At 50.2% G+C, this 17976-nt stretch overlaps 2 protein-coding genes across 4 annotated transcripts in view; one reads left to right on the plus strand and one right to left on the minus strand.

The window, feature by feature from the left end:
- Positions 1–17976, plus strand: part of Sez6l (seizure related 6 homolog like) — a 158601-nt gene that overhangs the window by 113974 nt on the left and 26651 nt on the right. For all 3 annotated transcript variants that reach the window (XM_036172644.1, XM_036172645.1, XM_036172647.1), the window contains exons 7-9: positions 1521–1687; positions 2427–2621; positions 3897–4035. In XM_036172644.1, coding sequence (XP_036028537.1) covers positions 1521–1687; positions 2427–2621; positions 3897–4035 — 501 coding nt within the window. The remainder of the gene's footprint in view (positions 1–1520; positions 1688–2426; positions 2622–3896; positions 4036–17976) is intronic.
- On the minus strand, positions 12084–13406 carry LOC118572569 (coiled-coil domain-containing protein 121-like). Its single transcript, XM_036172290.1, has one exon. The coding sequence runs from the start codon at positions 13404–13406 to the stop codon at positions 12084–12086; it is 1323 nt and encodes a 440-aa protein (XP_036028183.1).

A 17976-nucleotide genomic window follows, 5' to 3' on the forward strand; every position in this document is an offset into this window, starting at 1 on the left:
AGAACTGGAGCAGGGGGAATGAGGGGGAGCTATAGTGAGAGACAAGACAGACAGACAGACAGACAGACAGACAAAGAGAGACAGAGACAAATACAGTGAGAGATAGAGAGACAGATCAAAACGGGAACTTTCTGAAAGCTGTGCAGATTCTGACAAATGATCCAGAGACAGTCCGCTCAGCTTGTTGTCCCGGACACCTACAGAGAAACCAAGCTGGCCCCAGAGATCCTAGCGCTCAGTGTCTGCAGTGTCTGCAGCTGGACAGTTTCATGTTCCTTATGCACGTTATTGAAAGAAAACAATAGCTTCAATGTCCCAGTATGTGAGTTATATGAACTCAGATCCCTGACAAGATTCTACCCAGAAACAAGGGGGGCATGAACTTTTCAGAAGATTGCACTAAAAGGACCCCAAAGCAAGGAGCTCCTGGCTGGTAGAACTGGAGGTGTTGAGGGGGAACACAGAGATCAAGGAAGGAAGCCATGCAACCCATGGGGCTGAAGCAGAAGCTCTCAGAGGAAGAGGGGGCAGAGGCTGGGAAGAGAAGCCCTGTCTGTCTTCAAGGCGTCCTCAAGGGTGACAGCTTGCTTCTACAGCCAGGACAGAGTGATGGGGGGCATTTACACAGGAGTTCCCCAAATGACACCTTTCTACACCCAGGCCCTGTAATATCCAGTGGCAACAAGCCAGACTCTGAGTGGGACGCTGGGTGCCCACCCCGCTCCTGCTTCAGAAGAGCCGAGTGACAGACCTTAGCCTGCAGAGCTAAGACAGACAGCTAATGAAGAGTGGGATGTCACCTGTGTACTTGTGTGTCAACTTGACACAAGCTAGAGTCATCAGAGGAAGGAGCCTCCGTTGAGGAAATGCCTCAGTGAGATCCAGCTCTAAGGCATTTTCTCATTTAGTGATCAATGGGGGAGGGCCCAGTCCATGGTGGGTGGGGACATCCCTGGGCTGGTGGACCTGGGTTCTATAAGAAAGCAGACTGAGCAAGCCATGAGAGCAAGCCAGTAAGCAGTCTCCCCACCCCTCCCACCCACCCCCACCACCACCACCACCCCCACCCTGCTGCCATGGCCTCTGCATCAGCTCCTGCCTCCAGGATCCCACCCTGTTTGAGTTCCTATCCTGGCTTCCTTTAGTGATGAACAGCCATGCTGAAGTGTGAGCCAGATAAACCCTTTCCTCTCTATGTTGCTTTTGATCATGGTGTTTCGTCACAGCAATAGTAGCCTTCACTAGGATAACCTGACTGCACTGCTGTCCAAACCTCTCAGGAGAGTAACCCATGACACAGTAACTACCCTGGGACATTCCCTCACTCACAACCCACCCTGCATCCCTGAGGGACTCAGGGTAAGCAGGCAGTCTCCATTTTTGTGAGGAACAGGGAAGACTAAAAAGGTGGGATTTGAGTTCAGACAGATCAGCATTCCCACGCACCCCTTTCCCCTCTGGCCGCAGTGTCACTGACCCAAGAAGACATGTCAGCACCCCTCTGTCCTTTCTCCGGCCAGGATGATTGTCTACAGTGGACGAACAAACACCTCGGCCCTCCTGTACGACTCGCTCCGAACAGAGAGCGTGCCCTTCGAGGGCCTGCTGAGCGAGGGCAGCAGCATCCGCATCGAGTTCACGTCTGACCAAGGCCAGGCAGCCTCTGCCTTCAACATCCGCTTTGAGGGTGAGGGACCCCCTTCTTGTAAGGTGGAGCTTGGGAGCATGGAAAGTATGTAGGGCTGAACCTGGGCCTGGAATGGGGGATATGGAGGTATAAAAGGTGAGAGACACAGTGCCAGACTAGCCTGTGATTTCCCAGAGGGACTTTCAGTTTTATTAATGTCATTGTCCTGCTAAGCACCTCTTATGCTGGCACCTGGTGCACCCCCTTCCTCTGTCCATCCATCCATCCCTCCCTTCCTCCCTTTTCTTCCCCCTTCCCAGAACAGCAGGGTATCCTGCTTAGACCATGGTATTCCATGTACCCTAGGGATTATATCTCAGGCTTCCCCAGGAGTGGGTGGTCCTAATGAGGGCCAGACATTGTGTGTCCAATGACAGGATCCAGAGTGCTGAGGCATAGAAATGAAAACACTGCATCTCTTCAGGGCTGGGGGCAGAAGGTCTAATTGGTATCACACATGAGAAAAACTAAGGCCCCAAGAGTCCAGGTGCCTGGCCCAGGTCAGAGGCACCATTCTGTTCTGAGGCAGGGTCCCACGCAGTAGGCCAGGCTATCCTGGAAATCGCTATGTAGCCTAGGCTGGCCTTGAACACACTGTCTTGGCCTCTCTAGAGCTAGGAATCCAGATGTGAGCCTCCATGCCTAGCTCTGGGGTGCCTATTCTTTGAGCTGCTTTTAAGCAGTGAAGGGTGTCCTTTACCTCATCTGGCCACTGCTGCTCTCTGTCTCCCCACCTCAGCCTTTGAGAAAGGCCACTGCTATGAACCCTACATCCAGAACGGGAACTTCACCACCTCAGACCCCACCTATAATATCGGCACCATTGTGGAGTTCACCTGCGACCCCGGCCACTCTCTGGAGCAGGGCCCAGCCGTCATTGAGTGTGTCAATGTGCGTGACCCATACTGGAATGACACAGAGCCTTTATGTAGAGGTGAGTCACCACCTCCCACAACACCAGCTGCAAAGAACAAGGCCCCAGCCTAGAAGATGTTGGCCACGTGACATATTGGTTTTAGGATGAGACCCTTTCTAGACCAACGGTACTCCGGATCTGGTTGTTGCTGGTTCTTGGGGAGCCACAAAATGGTCCATTTTAGGAGCTGCTCTTTCCTGCTGGCCCAAGACCTGCAGTGCACAGCTGCTATGGCAGGAGAGGCCTCTATGGTGTCAGATCCTATATAATCCCCCTACGCTGCCTCAGTACACAACCCAGTCAACAGCACACGGCAGCTCTGGGTCTCATGAAGGACCATCACCCTGCTGAGGGCTGCATTGTCCCTCATGACAAAACCCTCTCTACAGCCACATACAGTAGACACCAGCCCCGTTCATGATGATGAATCAGACATGGAAGGTACATGCCCAAGCCCATTCTAGGGTCACTGGAAGAGACAGAGTAAGCTTTGCCTCCCTGTTCTCAGGGCCTGGACAATGTTGGATGTGACAACCCCCACCCAGTTCCTGTATCCAAAGCCACTGAGCTCTGGTATATGGAGGAATAAAGGCTGTCCTCACTCCCAGCAACCACCTGGCAGTTGGCGTGAAGTCACAGCCTTGCCCTGGTGAGGGACTGGTCCCTGAATTAAATGTGTTACATTAACGGAGCAGCATTTATTGAGGCTCCAGCCTCTGCTGCATTGAGGACTTTCCAAGGCAGTAAACAGAACAGAACTGAGAAAGAAGCCGTCACCGCCGCATCTCTGCTTCTGGTCCAGGCCGAATCTTTCAGAACCTTGAGCCTGGTTGCCATCTGGGCATTCAGTGGGTCCAGGGGAGGTGCTGCAAGCTGATGTGGTGAGCTCGGTCATGCTCCATCATAAGCCGGTGGGCCGGCAAGGGCATTTCCTGACCACACAAGGAAGGAGGCTGAGGCTATGAGACCATACACACCTTATCCAAAGCTGGAGAACCTCAGTGGGGAAGTCACTGCCAACCTCTGCTCTTTCAGAGCTGCAGATGAGGCCAGCCATCTCCACACACATGCATGCGCGCGCGTGCACACACACACATAAATGCATACACACACACATGCAGGTGCATACCTGCACATATACACACATCCTGTCCCCAACTCCACCCCATGTGGGTGCATAGTCATGTTGCACAGGGACCCACAGATGCCAACTTTATCTCCCATACTCCCGACCAATGCTCTGTTGGCTTCCTCACAATGGTGTCTTCTTGTCTGTCTGTCTGTCTGTTACAGCCATGTGTGGTGGGGAGCTCTCTGCCGTGGCTGGAGTGGTGCTGTCTCCAAACTGGCCAGAGCCTTATGCAGAAGGTGAAGACTGTGTGTGGAAGATTCACGTCGGGGAGGAGAAGCGGATCTTCCTGGACATCCAGTTGTGAGTGTTTGAGGCGCCCCTCACCCAGACCGGTGGGGAAGAGCTGGTTCCTGCTTTATTGTTTCAGTCAGGATTAACTGAGTATCTAGTACTTGCCAGGAAGCTGCAGAGCCTTGGGGTTGCCACAGCAACACAGCCAGCAAAGCAGGAAGAGAGGGGTCCCTAGTCTTAGGAACTCGTTCTAAGGTGGCTGATGTTCAGGGAGGGTGTGCACAAACAATCCACACGTGGCTTCAGTTTACAGCGTAAGGGAGGGTCGTGGCCACCGGGGATCTAACATAAAGGAGGGGAGGAAGGCTTCTGATGCAGAGCTTAACTAAAGATGGAGGTGGAGCGAGATGTGCTGAGGTCCTTATGTTCTATTTCTATTATTTATTTATGTATGTATTGTGAGTGGAGGTTGGGGCGTGCATGTCACAGCAAGTGTGAGGCGGTCATAGGACAACTTGTGGGTCCCAAACAGGGGCCATCAGACTTGGCATCAGGTACCTTTACACAGCAAGTCATCTTGGCAGCCCCCAGGTTTGAAGGAGCAAATGGCTGATGTGGGCAGGCATGAAGGGTGCTGTGCCATGTACCCCCACCCCGCTATAGTTTCTCCTTGTCTGCCTTCCGCAGCTAGGGCAGACGTCCCTGTCAGTCAGGGGCTGGTCTTCACTGGCCAGACCTTGGTCTACATTAAGTGACCAGGAAGTGACAAATGGCTGAAAATGATTGATGAATGGGGACAGTGGCCCTAGGCTGCTTCCCACACTCCCTGGGCACAACCAAAACATGTCCATCGGGAACACAGCCCCCCAGCTCCCCAGGAGGGCAACGCTGAGGCCAGATTGAAGGTGCTAGGTCCGGGTGCTTATATCTGAGGTCATAGCCCTGCCTGGAGGCCAGCTAACAAGGACTGCTGGAGGGGACAGAGACAGAGAGCGAGCCTCTGGAGGCCTCTCAGCCGCCTCCTCCCACTGCCCTCTGTGAGATGGGGACAGGGACAGATGGTGGTGTCTGGAGAAATAGTCTTCCTGGCAGAGCCAGGTAGCTGGGAAGAGGCCAGAAGCAGGAGTCCAAGGGCCTCTGGCTCTGTGAGCCGCAGATGGGTCCCACGCGCCTACTGTCTTCGTTGTGAATAATCTTTGTAGTGTAATTCATTGTGTAAGCTGATGGATGGGTTTTGTTGTGGTGTCTCTGGTACAACTTAACCAGATCCATCCCCACACCCTTATTTGCCCCCCATCCACGCTTTCAGTTCCCCTCAAAAAGTCCTCCTTATCTTAAAAAAAAAATCTGGATTTTGCAGACGGGAGAAAATGTTGCACTTGTCTGAATCTGGCTATTCTGCTTAGCACGATGGTCCCCATATTTTTGTGCAAATGACGTAATTTCGTTTTTCCTTATGGCTGAACACAACCCATTGTGTAAACACGCCACGTTTTCTTTATGCACACATCTGTCCACAGATATCTAAGCTGGCCACATCACTCGGCCATTGTGAACAGCAACAGGCCTGGATGCGTGAGCTCTCTGCGTAAGGCCAGCTTAGGTCATTTGTGGTCTACCCAGAGAACTGCTCGGAGTTCTACTTCCGGTGTCTGGAGACCCGTGGTTGTCTCTGCACAGCCCCCACATCCGAATCAGCGTGTGTGGTCTTTCTGACTAGGAGAGATGGACTTCACATCCGTCTCTCCTTTGTGACTAAGGACACTGAACTTTTTTTTTTTTCTCTCTCTCGTCTTTATTGGCCTGTGTTTGTTTTTGGAGAACTGTCTGTTTGGTTATGCGCTCACTGATTGATAAGGTTATTGGGGGATGTTTATTTTTCCTGGTCTTTACAGACACTAGCTATCTATCCTCTGACGTGACATTGGCATGGAGCTAACGCTCTGACTGCCATCCCTTAGGTCGGCTGGAGGCTTCTCTCACTTTCAAGTCCCATGACGTCCAGTCGTCCAGTCTCTTGATTTTTGCTGCCTTTTCCCTGAGCTGTTGGACGCCCTAAAAAGCCCTTTTCTGTGCCAGCATCTTGGAGTGTTTTCTTCTATTTCCTCTAACAGTTGCCATTTCTGGTCTTAAAGTGAAGTTTTTGATCCATGATGAATCGATTTTTTTTTTTTTTTGGAGGGTGGTATAGATCCTTTCCTGTTATGTTACAATTTTCCCCTGCACCATTTGCTGAAGGTTTTTATTTCTTTAGAGTGTCTGACTTGGACACCTTTGTCAATGATCACATGGCTGTCACTGTGTGGGTTCATTTCTGGATCTTCTATTTATTCCTCGGTGTGTGTGTGTGTGTGTGTGTGTGTGTGTGTGTGTGTGTGTGTGCAACTGGACTATCATGTAAAGCTGTCCCTGGAGCTTGGCCTTGGCCTTCCCCGCTCCAGCTGAGCCAAAAGCCCCACAAATCTTGAACAGCTGATCTCATGGGCCAGGGACAGAATTCCACCTCCTTTTCTTCCCAGCTGTGAGGCCCAGGCCTTTTCTCTGGCTGCAGTTTTTTTTTTTTTTCATCTTCAGTGGGGGTCATGGGACATCGATGTCTGTGGTTCCTGGAAGCGGGCCTCAAACAGAGTGACGATAGTCTTGAATGGTGGATGGGCAGCAAGGAAGCCTGGATGAATCAAGAAGGGTGGTGAGGAGGCAGCATTTTCCAAGAAAGGATGGAAAAGAAGGAAGGTGGGTGAAGAGAGAGAGGCCAAGCGTCCCAGCAGCAAAGACAACATCCATGTAAGCTGGAGGCAAGGGAGGGATGGTCCACTTAGAGAGGTCTACCTCAGCTGGAGGCTGGGGGTGTCCGTCAAAGAAAGGACCAATGCTGGGGTCATCTCTGAAGCTTTGGAGAGAAAACTGCATTCTAGAGTGGCATGGGAAGAAAAGGGTTTATTTGGCTTGTACTTCTATATCACTCACTGTCCATCACTGAAGGAAGTCAGGACAGGAACCCAAACAGGGCAGGAGCCTGGAGGCAGGAGCTGATGCAGAGGCCATGGAGGGGTGCTGCTCACTGGCTTGTTCCACATGGCTGCTACTTCTTCTTCTTTCTTTTTCTTTTTCTTCTTCTTCTTCTTCTTCTTCTTCTTCTTCTTCTTCTTCTTCTTCTTCTTCTTCTTCTTCATTTTGTGTGTGTGTGTTTGTGTGTTTGTTTGTTTGTTTGTTTGTTTGTTTGTTTGAGGGAGGTAGCCCTGGATGTCCTGGAACTCATGATGTAGACCAAGCTGGCTTCGAATTAGAACAGATCCACCTGCCTCTGCCTCCAGAATACTTGGATTAAAGACGTGTGCCACCACTGCCCGGTGGTTTACAGCTGTATCTTATGGAGGCACTTTCTCACTTGAGACTCTCTCCTTTCACACAATCCTAGCCTACGTCAAATTGGCATTAAAACTAGCCAGCAGAGGGAATAAGAGCTCCATGGGAACTGGGCTAGAAGTTGCCTGTGTGACATGAGGGTAAAGACCTGCATGTTGCCTATGTCCTGAGAACTTGAGTCTGGAATCAAGCATTACAGGATCTGTGGCATGGCTGATTCTCTCATCTGTGTCTGCAGTGAGAGAGAGCACCAGGTACTGTAGAGCAACCAGAAAAATGTGAGGTGTGGAGCCCTGCAAAGGTTAGGCCTGTCAGAAACCGCCCTATTCTGCACAGGTTAAGAAGAAAGGCACTGTGAGAGAAGAGCCCACCATGAAGGCTCCCAATTGTGAGCATGCAAATGCCCTTTTAAAGAGAGCCTGACCTAAGAATGGCCTGAAGAGACTCCCTGTAGTGAAGGGGGTTCTGGAGGCTTGTGTGAAGATTCCCAACAGCCACTGAGGCCCCACCAGGTGAGGCAGGAGCAGAGTCTCTGCAAAGAGGGCCCAAGAGGCCAGGTCGTGAAAATGTGAAGATAAAGATGAAGTTATGATGGCGACTGTGGGATATTGCAAGTGCCAGGACCGTGGGGCGTCCACCAAGGGAAGCTGCAGGCATAGAGTAGAGCCAGACCGAGGGAGAGGCTGTGGGTTCTGCAGATGGTAGAAGGAGAGGAGAGGAGGATACCCAAGCCCTTTGGGACCCAGTGTCTTCCATCATGAGCCCCAGATGCCTGACATGAAGTTGGAGAGTTTGGTCTGATCTTTTCTTGCTGTGCCCTCCTGTTTGGAATGTGAACATTCACTCGACCGTCCTATGCTAGACATATCGACCATGCCTTTTGACCTTACAGAGGCTCACAGCTAAGGGACCACTAAAAGACCCTGGGGACTTTTGAGGTTGGGGTAGATGCATGAGATGGCCATGAGACTATATATGGCCATCATCAGGGACGTGATGTCGTGATGTGATTGCGAGATGGCCCCCACAGACTCGTGTGTTTGACTACCTGGTCCCCAACCGCTAATGCTACTTTGGAAAGTTGTGGAGCTATTAGAAAATGGAAACTCCGTGGAGGAAGTTAGGCCCTGGGGGTAGGTTGTGAGATTTTTGTAGTCAGCCCCACTTCCTGTCCACACTCTGCTTCCTGGGTGCAGACCCTGTGTGACCAGATGACACATGCTTCTGCGGCCAGGTTTCCTGGTCGCAATGGACTGTGTCCTTCTTAACCTGGGAGACAAAAAAAAAAAAAAGGTACCCCATCCTCGCTTAAGGGTCTTGTCAGAATGTGATAGCAACAGAGAGCTGATGCGTTGCAGAAGCCCGGAGGCAGATCTAGGACCTCCAAGAGTCCCCTGCTGTAGATGTTTGAAAAAACATGAGACCCAACTCCGGACCACGCTGAAGAATGGACTAAGAAAACAGGGCTGTTCTGCATTTTGTTATTTTCTCAGCCCAGTTCTATTACCAGCTGCTTTGTGAATGCCTTAAGGGTGCATATAAATGGACTTGCCTCTCCACTGAAATTAGCAGATTGATGGATGAATCATGAGTATGTATGTATATAATTCACATTTAAATAAGTGCGTAAGCTTTGGCGGTTTTCCATGTTTGCCTGCCTAAGTCATCTTGCAAATGCCTCTTGGATGACCTTTCAAGGGCATGATGACAATGTAAGGGTTCAACACTTGTCTGGAAGGGATAAAGGGAGACAGGACGGCTGGATCATCATTTCTTCCTGTGTATACTATGGAAGGCAAACTCCAGGTGCATAGGTACAAACCTCACCTAAGGCGTTTTCCCTACGCCCAGGCTCCCCCACCCCTGGCTGGGGTAAGAAGCCCGAACACTGCCCTCTGCTGGCAATGGGGAGCATTCTATCCCCAGAGCCGGGCTGGAAGTCCTGGCAGATGAAAATTTCCACCAAAGTCCTGACCTCACCTCACTCAGGACCACAGTGAAAGCTACCATGACCTCTTTACGGGCTGTTTGCATCCTTGTTGAAGGGGCAATGCATCCATGTGACCCCGAGTTCAAAGGCACAAGCGGACTTTTGGAAGGATTACCCTCCCCCACCCCTGCCACATGAAGCCAGCTCCTCCCCACCTCCCCTCCCAAAGGTACTGTCATATTATTCTCATCCTCACCTTTCAGGGTGCTTTAAAACACCCCCCAAAACACAGCACAGACGGCTTATTTACCGAAATAAAGGCACCCAGACTAACAAGTTTCACATTGGTTTTGTTGGGCACTCTTCATAGCAATACATGAAGCAAAGTTAATTACTACCAAGGGATATATAATAAATGCAGGGTTTCCCCCAGAGAGCAGACAGCGCCTTCTTAAGAAGTAAGGCTGGACACCTGAGATCAGACAGCATCGTGTTTGTGACAATGTGGGAACTTGTGGTTCAGCCATGGAGAGCAGTGAGACCCAACCTCAGGATGTCATTTGTAACAGTTTAACCCCATTTTCCGACACAGAACCGAGCCAGACACACTTCGTGAAGACATGGACCTGTGGCTTTCTCAGAGCATGGTGTGAACTGCTAGTTAAGAACCCAGGCTTGGCACAGACAGGCTTTCCGTGAGGCCTAGATCTGATTTCCTGTGGCCTGGGCAAATGGCTTCTCCTAATCGAGCCTCAGTTTCCCTGTCTGCAACCTGGAAACAATCAACCAAGGTGGACTGTCGTTTGAATGCTGCCCTGCTGCAGGAAGTGTTGTTACTCAGAAGCCGTTGTTTGCAGCTGTCCAGTGGGGCTGCTGTGATGGCCCTGAGGAGGAATGGGGAGGGGTGTGAGAAGTGAGAGAGAGCCCCCAGACCAGGACCAGGACTGTACCTAGGGCAAGGTCCATTTGGAGAAGATTTGATGCTGTGGTCCATCCTGTGTGCAGGGTGCCTGAAGTATCAGTTATCCGTCCGTTATCCAGGAACGTTCAGGTCCAAGAAAAATGGGGATGCAGCAACAGGAGCCTAGAGAAATGTCGGAACCATCATGCTCCCCATAGGCTTCCATGGAACCAAGTGATGGGGCCCATGCCAATGCTGAAACAGGTGAAGATCCAGTCAGTTAGGGGCCTGTCCTAGCAAGGGTTACCATGGCGAAGCACCAGGACCAAAAGCAAGCTGGAGAGGAAAGGGTTTGTTTATGTGGTTTATGCCCCTATATCCATAATCTGTCACTGAAGGAAGTCAGGACAGGAACTCAGGCAGGGCAGGAACCTGGAGGCAGGAGCTGATGCAGAGGCCGTGGAGGGGTGCTGCTTACTGGTCCTTTGCTGCTCAACCCTGACCACTGAAAACGCCCACATGAGGGTGGACACGGTACACAGAACAGTAAATGCTGCACGGGGAATTGGATGAAGATGGCAGAGAGGGTGGTTGGTGCAGGCTGGCAGGTCATGTGATACTGACCCCAGTACCTCACCTAACACAAGCCTCGGCACCTCATGAAGACTTAGGCCAGTCTGGTGGCTTTAGGGAAGATTTCAATCAGTGCACATCATGTCCACCAGTTTCCTCAGCAACACCCCTACGCCAGCCTATCCCAACAGCAGCTCTCTGCCTTGTGTATGTCTCAGGATGTAGGTCCTGGATTTCTATCCTGTGTTTCCAAGTGGCCAGGGGCCCCCTGAATCCTACTGTGTTGAATCTGTGGAGTTATCACGTCCCCCTGCACACCGTAGGTGCTCAATAACAAGGAGGGAGAGCCAGATAAAGGCTTCTGGGTAGAGCGCTTGAGTTCCAAACACTTCAATTGCTCCTCAAAGAGCTGGGTGAGGCACAAGTGAGCAGGCGGATACGGGACAGCCCTGCCTGATAGGGACTTCGTAGTTAAGTCAGAGGTCTCGGCGGCAGCAGAGTTCAGCCTGGCTTCCTTCCATTATCCCTTAGCGATCTGCATGTAGTAGCCATGACTTCAAGGGTGCGAGCCGCTTTCATTTTAAGTGCCCCACAGTTATTTGTTCTACATAAAAAGAAGGAGCTGTGTGCTTGGGTAATGATAAGCAGAGTTTTATTGTGAACAATCACAGCCAGGCTCTTATTTTTCAATAACATTGTTTAAGAACAAAACATTTCACATGCAAGCTAAATCTGTAAGCCAAAGGTACGTTCATTTTCAGCACAGTTTTAAATGAGTTCATTTTATAGCTAAGTGGAAGTTAAAAATCTACAGTGTGATGCTGAGGCTTTTTGTCTGCAGCAACACGCAGGACTCAGACACACAGGACCACAGGACCCAAACCCGGGGCCACACGCCACATCACAACCCACAGCTCTGCAGACCAATCCAGCCTCAGCCACACACAAGTACAAAGAACCCAGAGAACACCCTGCACCCACCTGTGACACCAGTCCCACTACTGTGTGATGGTGTGACTGTGTGGAAGGTGCTGATTACAGATGCACCCTGTTGTCAGGAAGTCTACACTACACCGGGGATCTTGTTGTCATGGAGAGTATGGAGTCTAAAGAACCAAGTTTCCCATATGCTGGGAAGCTTTTGGTTAGGAGAGCCCTTCAGGCTGCTGTGAGGGACCCAAGCCTGAGAGACAGGCCAGGCCAGGACCCCTCTGCCTCTCTGAGGAGGTCACTCAGCCCTCCATCCCCTTGGTGTGTCTGCCCTTCCTGCAGTATCCTGATGACATCATCAAGTCTTGTGTGCTACTCCCAACCTGAGCTCCAGTCCTTCCTGGGACACGGCAGCCATTACTTAGGAGTGGCTCTCGGCCTGGCACCCCGTAGACAGCCCTGGGTTGGGTGTGGAGTGGCCTGTGGTTTTGGGGGGCGGAGTTCCTGCTGCTGCAGGCGCTGCCTCCCCCGGGCCAGGGCCTCCAGGTACCACTGCTGCTCTTTCCATTTCTGTTTCCGCCGCTCCAGCTTCTCCCTTCTGGCTTCCAGCTTGCAGAATTCCTGATCCAGCTGTCGGATCTCTGATCGCAGCTTCCTGTTCTCAGCAATGACACCCTTGCAGAAGTCCTTGTGAGCTTGTTGGACCCTAGCCTCCAAGGCCTTGGTCTTCTTCTTCAGCTCCCTGGTGATGTCCTCCCCTGACTCCAGCAGGTTCAGTTCCTCCACTTGCTTCTGCAGGTCGGCCCTTTCCTTCAGGAACTGCAAGTGTGCCTCTCGGTCCATGAAAGGGATGTCAGCCACTATGCTGGCTTCTTCCAGCTCTAGGGCCTTTTTCTCCTCCTCCTGGCTCTGCTTTATCTGTGCTATGGGCTCCAGGGCCTTCAGCTTCCTCCTCAAACTGGCCTTCAGCCTCTTGCCCTGCCCCAGCTGCTTCTGGAAGTCAGCCTGGCGGGAGGTGTAGTCAGAGACCAGCTCTCGCCTCCTGTCCTCTATCTCCTGACACTGCTGGTTGTAATCATTCCACACGAAGTCGTACTTCTCCTGGGCTATCTGGTTTCTCTTCTTGAGGTACTCCAAGAAGGGCTTATCTTCCACTTCCTCCAGCTCTCTTTCTTCCTGCAGCTCCCTTGTGTCCTTCAGCAACACTGCCCTCCGGAACTTGGCAGCTTCCATCTCCATCTCCAGCTGATTCATGGCCACTACGGTCTTCTTCCTCACCCTCTTCTCCAGCCTGGTCATTGACTCTGGCTTCAGATAGTTGTTGAGAATGGTCATGTGTGGAGCCACCAGGAAGCAGGCAGGGGTTCCTTGGGAATCCTGGAAATCACTGTGGCTGCTCTCCTGTTGTCCGAGGCTGATGCTGGACCCCGAGGAGCATAAGCTTATGATGTCATGGGACTTCCTGTCAAGGGGATGCAGTTCAGACGGGAGCAGGTCCTCTCTCCGCACCTCCTGGTCCTTGTTTACGATCTCCGGCCACCTCACCCTGAAGTCGCACATGGCCCTCTTCCTGGTCACGGGAAGCCTGTACTGCCTTTCATGAGGCGTTGAGGAATTACTCTCATCCTGAGCAGGGAGTGCAGAGGGTCCCAAAGTCCTGGCCCCTTCTCTCTGGGGAAAGATGGTGGCACGTCTGCCCTGAGTGTCCCAGCTGGGGTAGCCTTGACCTTGGGACTCCATAGTCCCTCCACCTCCTCGGGACAGGGCGTGGTCCTTCATAGACCCCAGCCATCCATTCTCTGGGTTACTCAGTCACCACCTTTTCAACATTGCTCCGGCTCTGGCACAGCCGACTGCCTTTGTCCAAGTCTTGGAACCAAATGGGTTCTCTGCACAATAAGGGCTCAGAATATGGAATGCTCTGGGAGTCTCTGGTCCTCAGGCTTGCTATGGCCTAGTAGGTGAGAAGAGAGGGCTTCACCTGCTGGAGGGAGGGCAGAGCCTCTGAGAGGGAGGGAAGGACCAGGTGGGAGAGGGCGTGGCCTGATGGAGGGTGTGGCCTGTGGGAGGAGCCTAGGGTGGTGGGCGGGGTCTGTAGGGCGGGGCCTTATGTGGGAGGACCGGGCCTTTGGAGGGAGGGCAGGACCTCCCAGGAGAGATGGGAGGGGCCTGAGGGAGGAAAGAGGCAGGACCTGCCAGAGGGCGAGCAGGGGCAGCAGAGGGCGGGGCCTAAATAGACCCTGGGCTGGGAGCCATAGGGTAGTGTACAGCAAGGTTGGAAGAAAAGCTGCAGCGGCTTGGCTCCTGCGGAGGGCAGCTCCTGGGCTTTCTCAGCCGCGCACATCAGTTATGTCATTATCGGGCGCCAAGAAAGCCCCTTGCACCCGTGACCTACACTGTGCGGGCTGGGCAGGAGGCCCGGGAGGAAGGGAAGGTGCCAGGGGCCTGGAGGCCCCAGACTCCTGGCTTCCTGGCTTCGTTTCGCAGTGTGGTTTGGGTGCAGCCTGGGTCTGTGCCGCCAGCTTCGGACTGCCTCCCTGCTGTCTGGGTTCCCTGGAGCTTGAGCGTCCTCCTGACGCCATGGCTGGTGTTGAAGGGTGGGGCTTGCACATCAAGCTACCTCAGCTTCCTCGGAAGGGAAAGCGGCCCAGAACTGTGCCCTGTACAGACACCTCGGTACCGCGGTTACAGTGAAAGTGAAGCTGAGAAAGCCCAGAGTGTGGAACGAGTGCCCTAGGACGGGACGTGGAGAAAGATCTCCCGGGAGCAGAGGAGCTGCGCAGAGCAGAGGCCCCCAGGACGGCCACTGCGCTGGTTGGCTCTCCCTGCTGTGAGGGACAGCTGAGGAACTTCCCCGGGGAAGAAATCACTTGGCTTGTGGCACAAGTTTCCCGCCTCCTGGTAAGGAGGCCCAAGGGAGCTGCAGGAAGCAGGGAGAGGTGTACTCTGTCTTGGAGCCTTGGGAGGAGCTTCTGGGATCGACCGTGTGTGTTGATGCTCTTCTCTGTGTGTTACCGCTGACCTCAAATCCTACCCTGCTCCCGGGCTCTTGTGTCTCACTCAGCACAGCTGCGTGGGTGCTCTGTGTGCAGACACAGACAGGGTGCCTGGGAAACACTAGTGAACAGGAGGAGAAGTCTGAAGGACAAAGAGGAGGGCACCAATGCACCTTTAATCCCAGCACTGGGAGGTGGGGGCAGAGGCCAAAGATCCCTGTGAGTTTGTGGCCAGCCTGGTCTCAGAGCTAGTTCCAGAGCTACACAGAGAGACCTGATCCCAAAAGAAAGGAAGGAAGGAAGGAACCTGGGATGCTGTCTTTCAGTGATGGATGCAAGCACAGGTTTCTGTGACCGCTGACCCTCCCTCTGTGTCATTAACCATCACCTCCATCCTGGGTGTCACTTTAGATCTGGAATAGTGACCCTTCCAAACTTCTCTTTGTTCAAGCCTGCTTTAGTTCTGGGGGCGGGGGAGGGGTCTCCTGTGGTTTCATATGAATTTTAGGATTTTTGTTTCTATTTCTGTGAAGAATCTCCTGGAGAATCTTAATTCTGATTGAGATTGCATGGAATCTGTGTTTCGGTAGAGTGGGGTTCAGATAGGAAGCATGAGTGTTGTTTTGTTTTGTTTTGTTTTGTTTTCTGGTGTCTTCCTCAGTCTCTTTTTATCAGAGGCATAAAGTTTGTTCTAGAAGTTTTTCGACTCCTTGAATAGGTTTATCCCTCGATGTTTTTGAGGCTGATGTGAATGGGCGTGTCTCCACTACTTCTTTCTCAAAGTCTTCGTTATCAGCATCTGAAGGACTACTGATTTGTGCATGTGGATTCTGTGCCCTGCCACTCTGCTGGACATATTCATTTCTTTCGGTTTCTAGAAGCTCTCTGGTGGAGTTTTGGGATCTTTTATGTAAAAATCATAACATCTAGAGGTAGGGACAAATTGACTTTTCCTATTTGTGTCTCTGCTCTGGTTGGTTCTTCAAGCACGACATTGGAAATAGCGGGACTAGTGCACAGCCTTGCCTCCTCCCTGGTTTTAGTGGAATTGCTTAGAGATTTTTCTCCTTTAGGATGATGTTAGCAGGGGTTTGTCATATACAGTATTCATCTGCTCTCTCCAGGACTTTATTGTGAAGGCATGTTGGGTTTTGTCAAAGTTCTTTTCTACATCCATTTAGATGATTATGTGAGTTTTGTATTGAGCCCATTTGTATGATTTATTACATTTATTGATTTATGTATGTTGATCCATCCCTATATCTCTAGGACTAAGCCAACTTGATCATGGTGAATGATTATATATATATATATATATATATATATATATATATATATATATATATATATATACCTGTATTCTGTTTGAAGATACTTTATTGAGGACTTTTATGTTCATCAGGAATATTTGCCTGGAGTTCTCTCTTTCTTGTGTTTTTACCTGTTTTAGAAATAGAGTGATACTGGATTCATGGAAGGACTTTGGGGAGGGTACTCCTTCTGTTTTTTGTTTTGTTTTGTTTTTAATAACTTAAGACACATTGCTTACAGATCCTCTTTGAACATCTGGTAAAATTCCACTGTGAATCTATCTGGGCCTTGACTGTTTTTAGCCAGAAAGCTTTTCTTCACTGTTTCTACTTCCTCTTCTGTTATGGGTCTGTTTAGGTTGTTGATCTCTTCTTGGCTGAACTTTGGTAGTTTGGATGAACACAGAAATGCATCCATTTCTTGTAGATTTTCTAACTTAATGGAGCACGGGTTTTTACGGTACCCCTCAGAGTCATTGCATTTCTTTGGTGTCTGTTGTAATGTTTTCCTATTCATTTCTGATTCTGTTCATTTGGGGTCTCTCTTTCTTTCTTTCTGATGGTTAGCTGGATCAAGGGTCTGTCAACCTTGTCTTCTCTTAGAGTCATTCATTCTTTGAACTGTTCTCTTTGTTTCTGTTTCATTAATATGTCTGCTCTGATTTTTATTATTTCTTGCCATCTCTTGGATTTGGGTTTGGTTTGTTCCTGTTTTTCCAAATTCTTGAGCTGCATCATTAAGTCATTTATTAGTGCTCGTTCTGATTTATTTATTTTTTTAATGTAAGCGCTTGGCACTAAAAACTTCCCTCCTAAGACTGTTTCCAGTGTGTCCCATGGGTTTCGTCGTGCGCGTTTTCATTTTCATTTCATTCCAGGAAGTTTTAAATTTCTTTCTGGGTTCCTTCTCCAACCCATTCATCACTCAGTAACGTGTTGTTTACTCTCCAGTATTACTAGAGATTCCTTTGTTGTCAATTTTAAGCTTTATAGCATTGTGGTCAGACAGAATACACAGAGTTATTGCAGTTTCCCTCAATTTGTTAAGATTTGTTCTCTATCCCATGATGTGGTCTATTTCAGAGAGTCCCTCGCCTTCTAAGTAGAATGTACATTCTTCAGTGTCTATGTGGAATACTCTGTAGACAACTGTTGAGTCCACCTAGTTATGATATCATTCAATTCTGATGCTTCTCTGGTGGTCTGTCTCCTGGAGAAAGTAGGGTATTCATTACTTACCTATTAATAATTACTGAGTTGGAGCTAATCTTTCTCCCTAAGTCCAGTTGTTCACTTTCTAGTGTATGTAAGTGTATGTATGGTGAGGGTGGTAATGTCTTCTTGGTTAATTCCCTCAGTAAAATGAAGTGTCCTTCTTCATCTCTTCTTCTAATGTATTTCAGTTTGGATTCTATCTTGTAAGATGATGACACCCGCTCACTTCCTGGTCTGATTTGCATGGCATGCTTTTGTTCACCCTTTCACGTTACGGCGGTTCCAACCTTTGAGGGCAAGATGAGTTTCTTGTAGACAGGAGTGGATGGATTTCATTTCTTAATGCATTCAGCCAACCTGTGTCTATTGATCAGGGAGTTGAGGCCACTAATATTTAAAGTTATTATTGAAAGGTATATGATGCTGGGTATGGTGGCACACACCTTTAATTCTATTACTATGGAGGCAGAGCAGATGATCTCTGTGAGCTCAAGGCCAGCCAGGGCTACACTGTGAGACCTTTCTTGTCTAAAAAAAGTAGGGGCTGGGAAGAAAGGTATGTGTTGGTGCTGCCTCTGTGTATATGTGTATATGTGTGTGTTCATGTGTGTGTATATGTGTGTATATATATATGTGTGTGTGTGTGTGTGTGTATGCATGTGTGTATTTGTGTATATATGTGTGTGTGTATATGTGTGTATATGTGTGTTCTTAGTCCTATTTTGTGTTTCAATAACTATACTTTTGTTTCTTTTCTATCTTGTCTTGGCTAAGCTTATTCCTCTGATC

The sequence above is a fragment of the Onychomys torridus genome, chromosome 22 (genome assembly GCF_903995425.1).
Source record: "Onychomys torridus chromosome 22, mOncTor1.1, whole genome shotgun sequence".
Taxonomy (NCBI): domain Eukaryota; kingdom Metazoa; phylum Chordata; class Mammalia; order Rodentia; family Cricetidae; genus Onychomys; species Onychomys torridus.

Coding starts and splice junctions, on each gene's coding strand:
- LOC118572569 (XM_036172290.1), bottom strand. CDS start 13,406: ATGGAGTCCCAAGGTCAAGGCTACCCCAGCTGGGACACTCAGGGCAGA.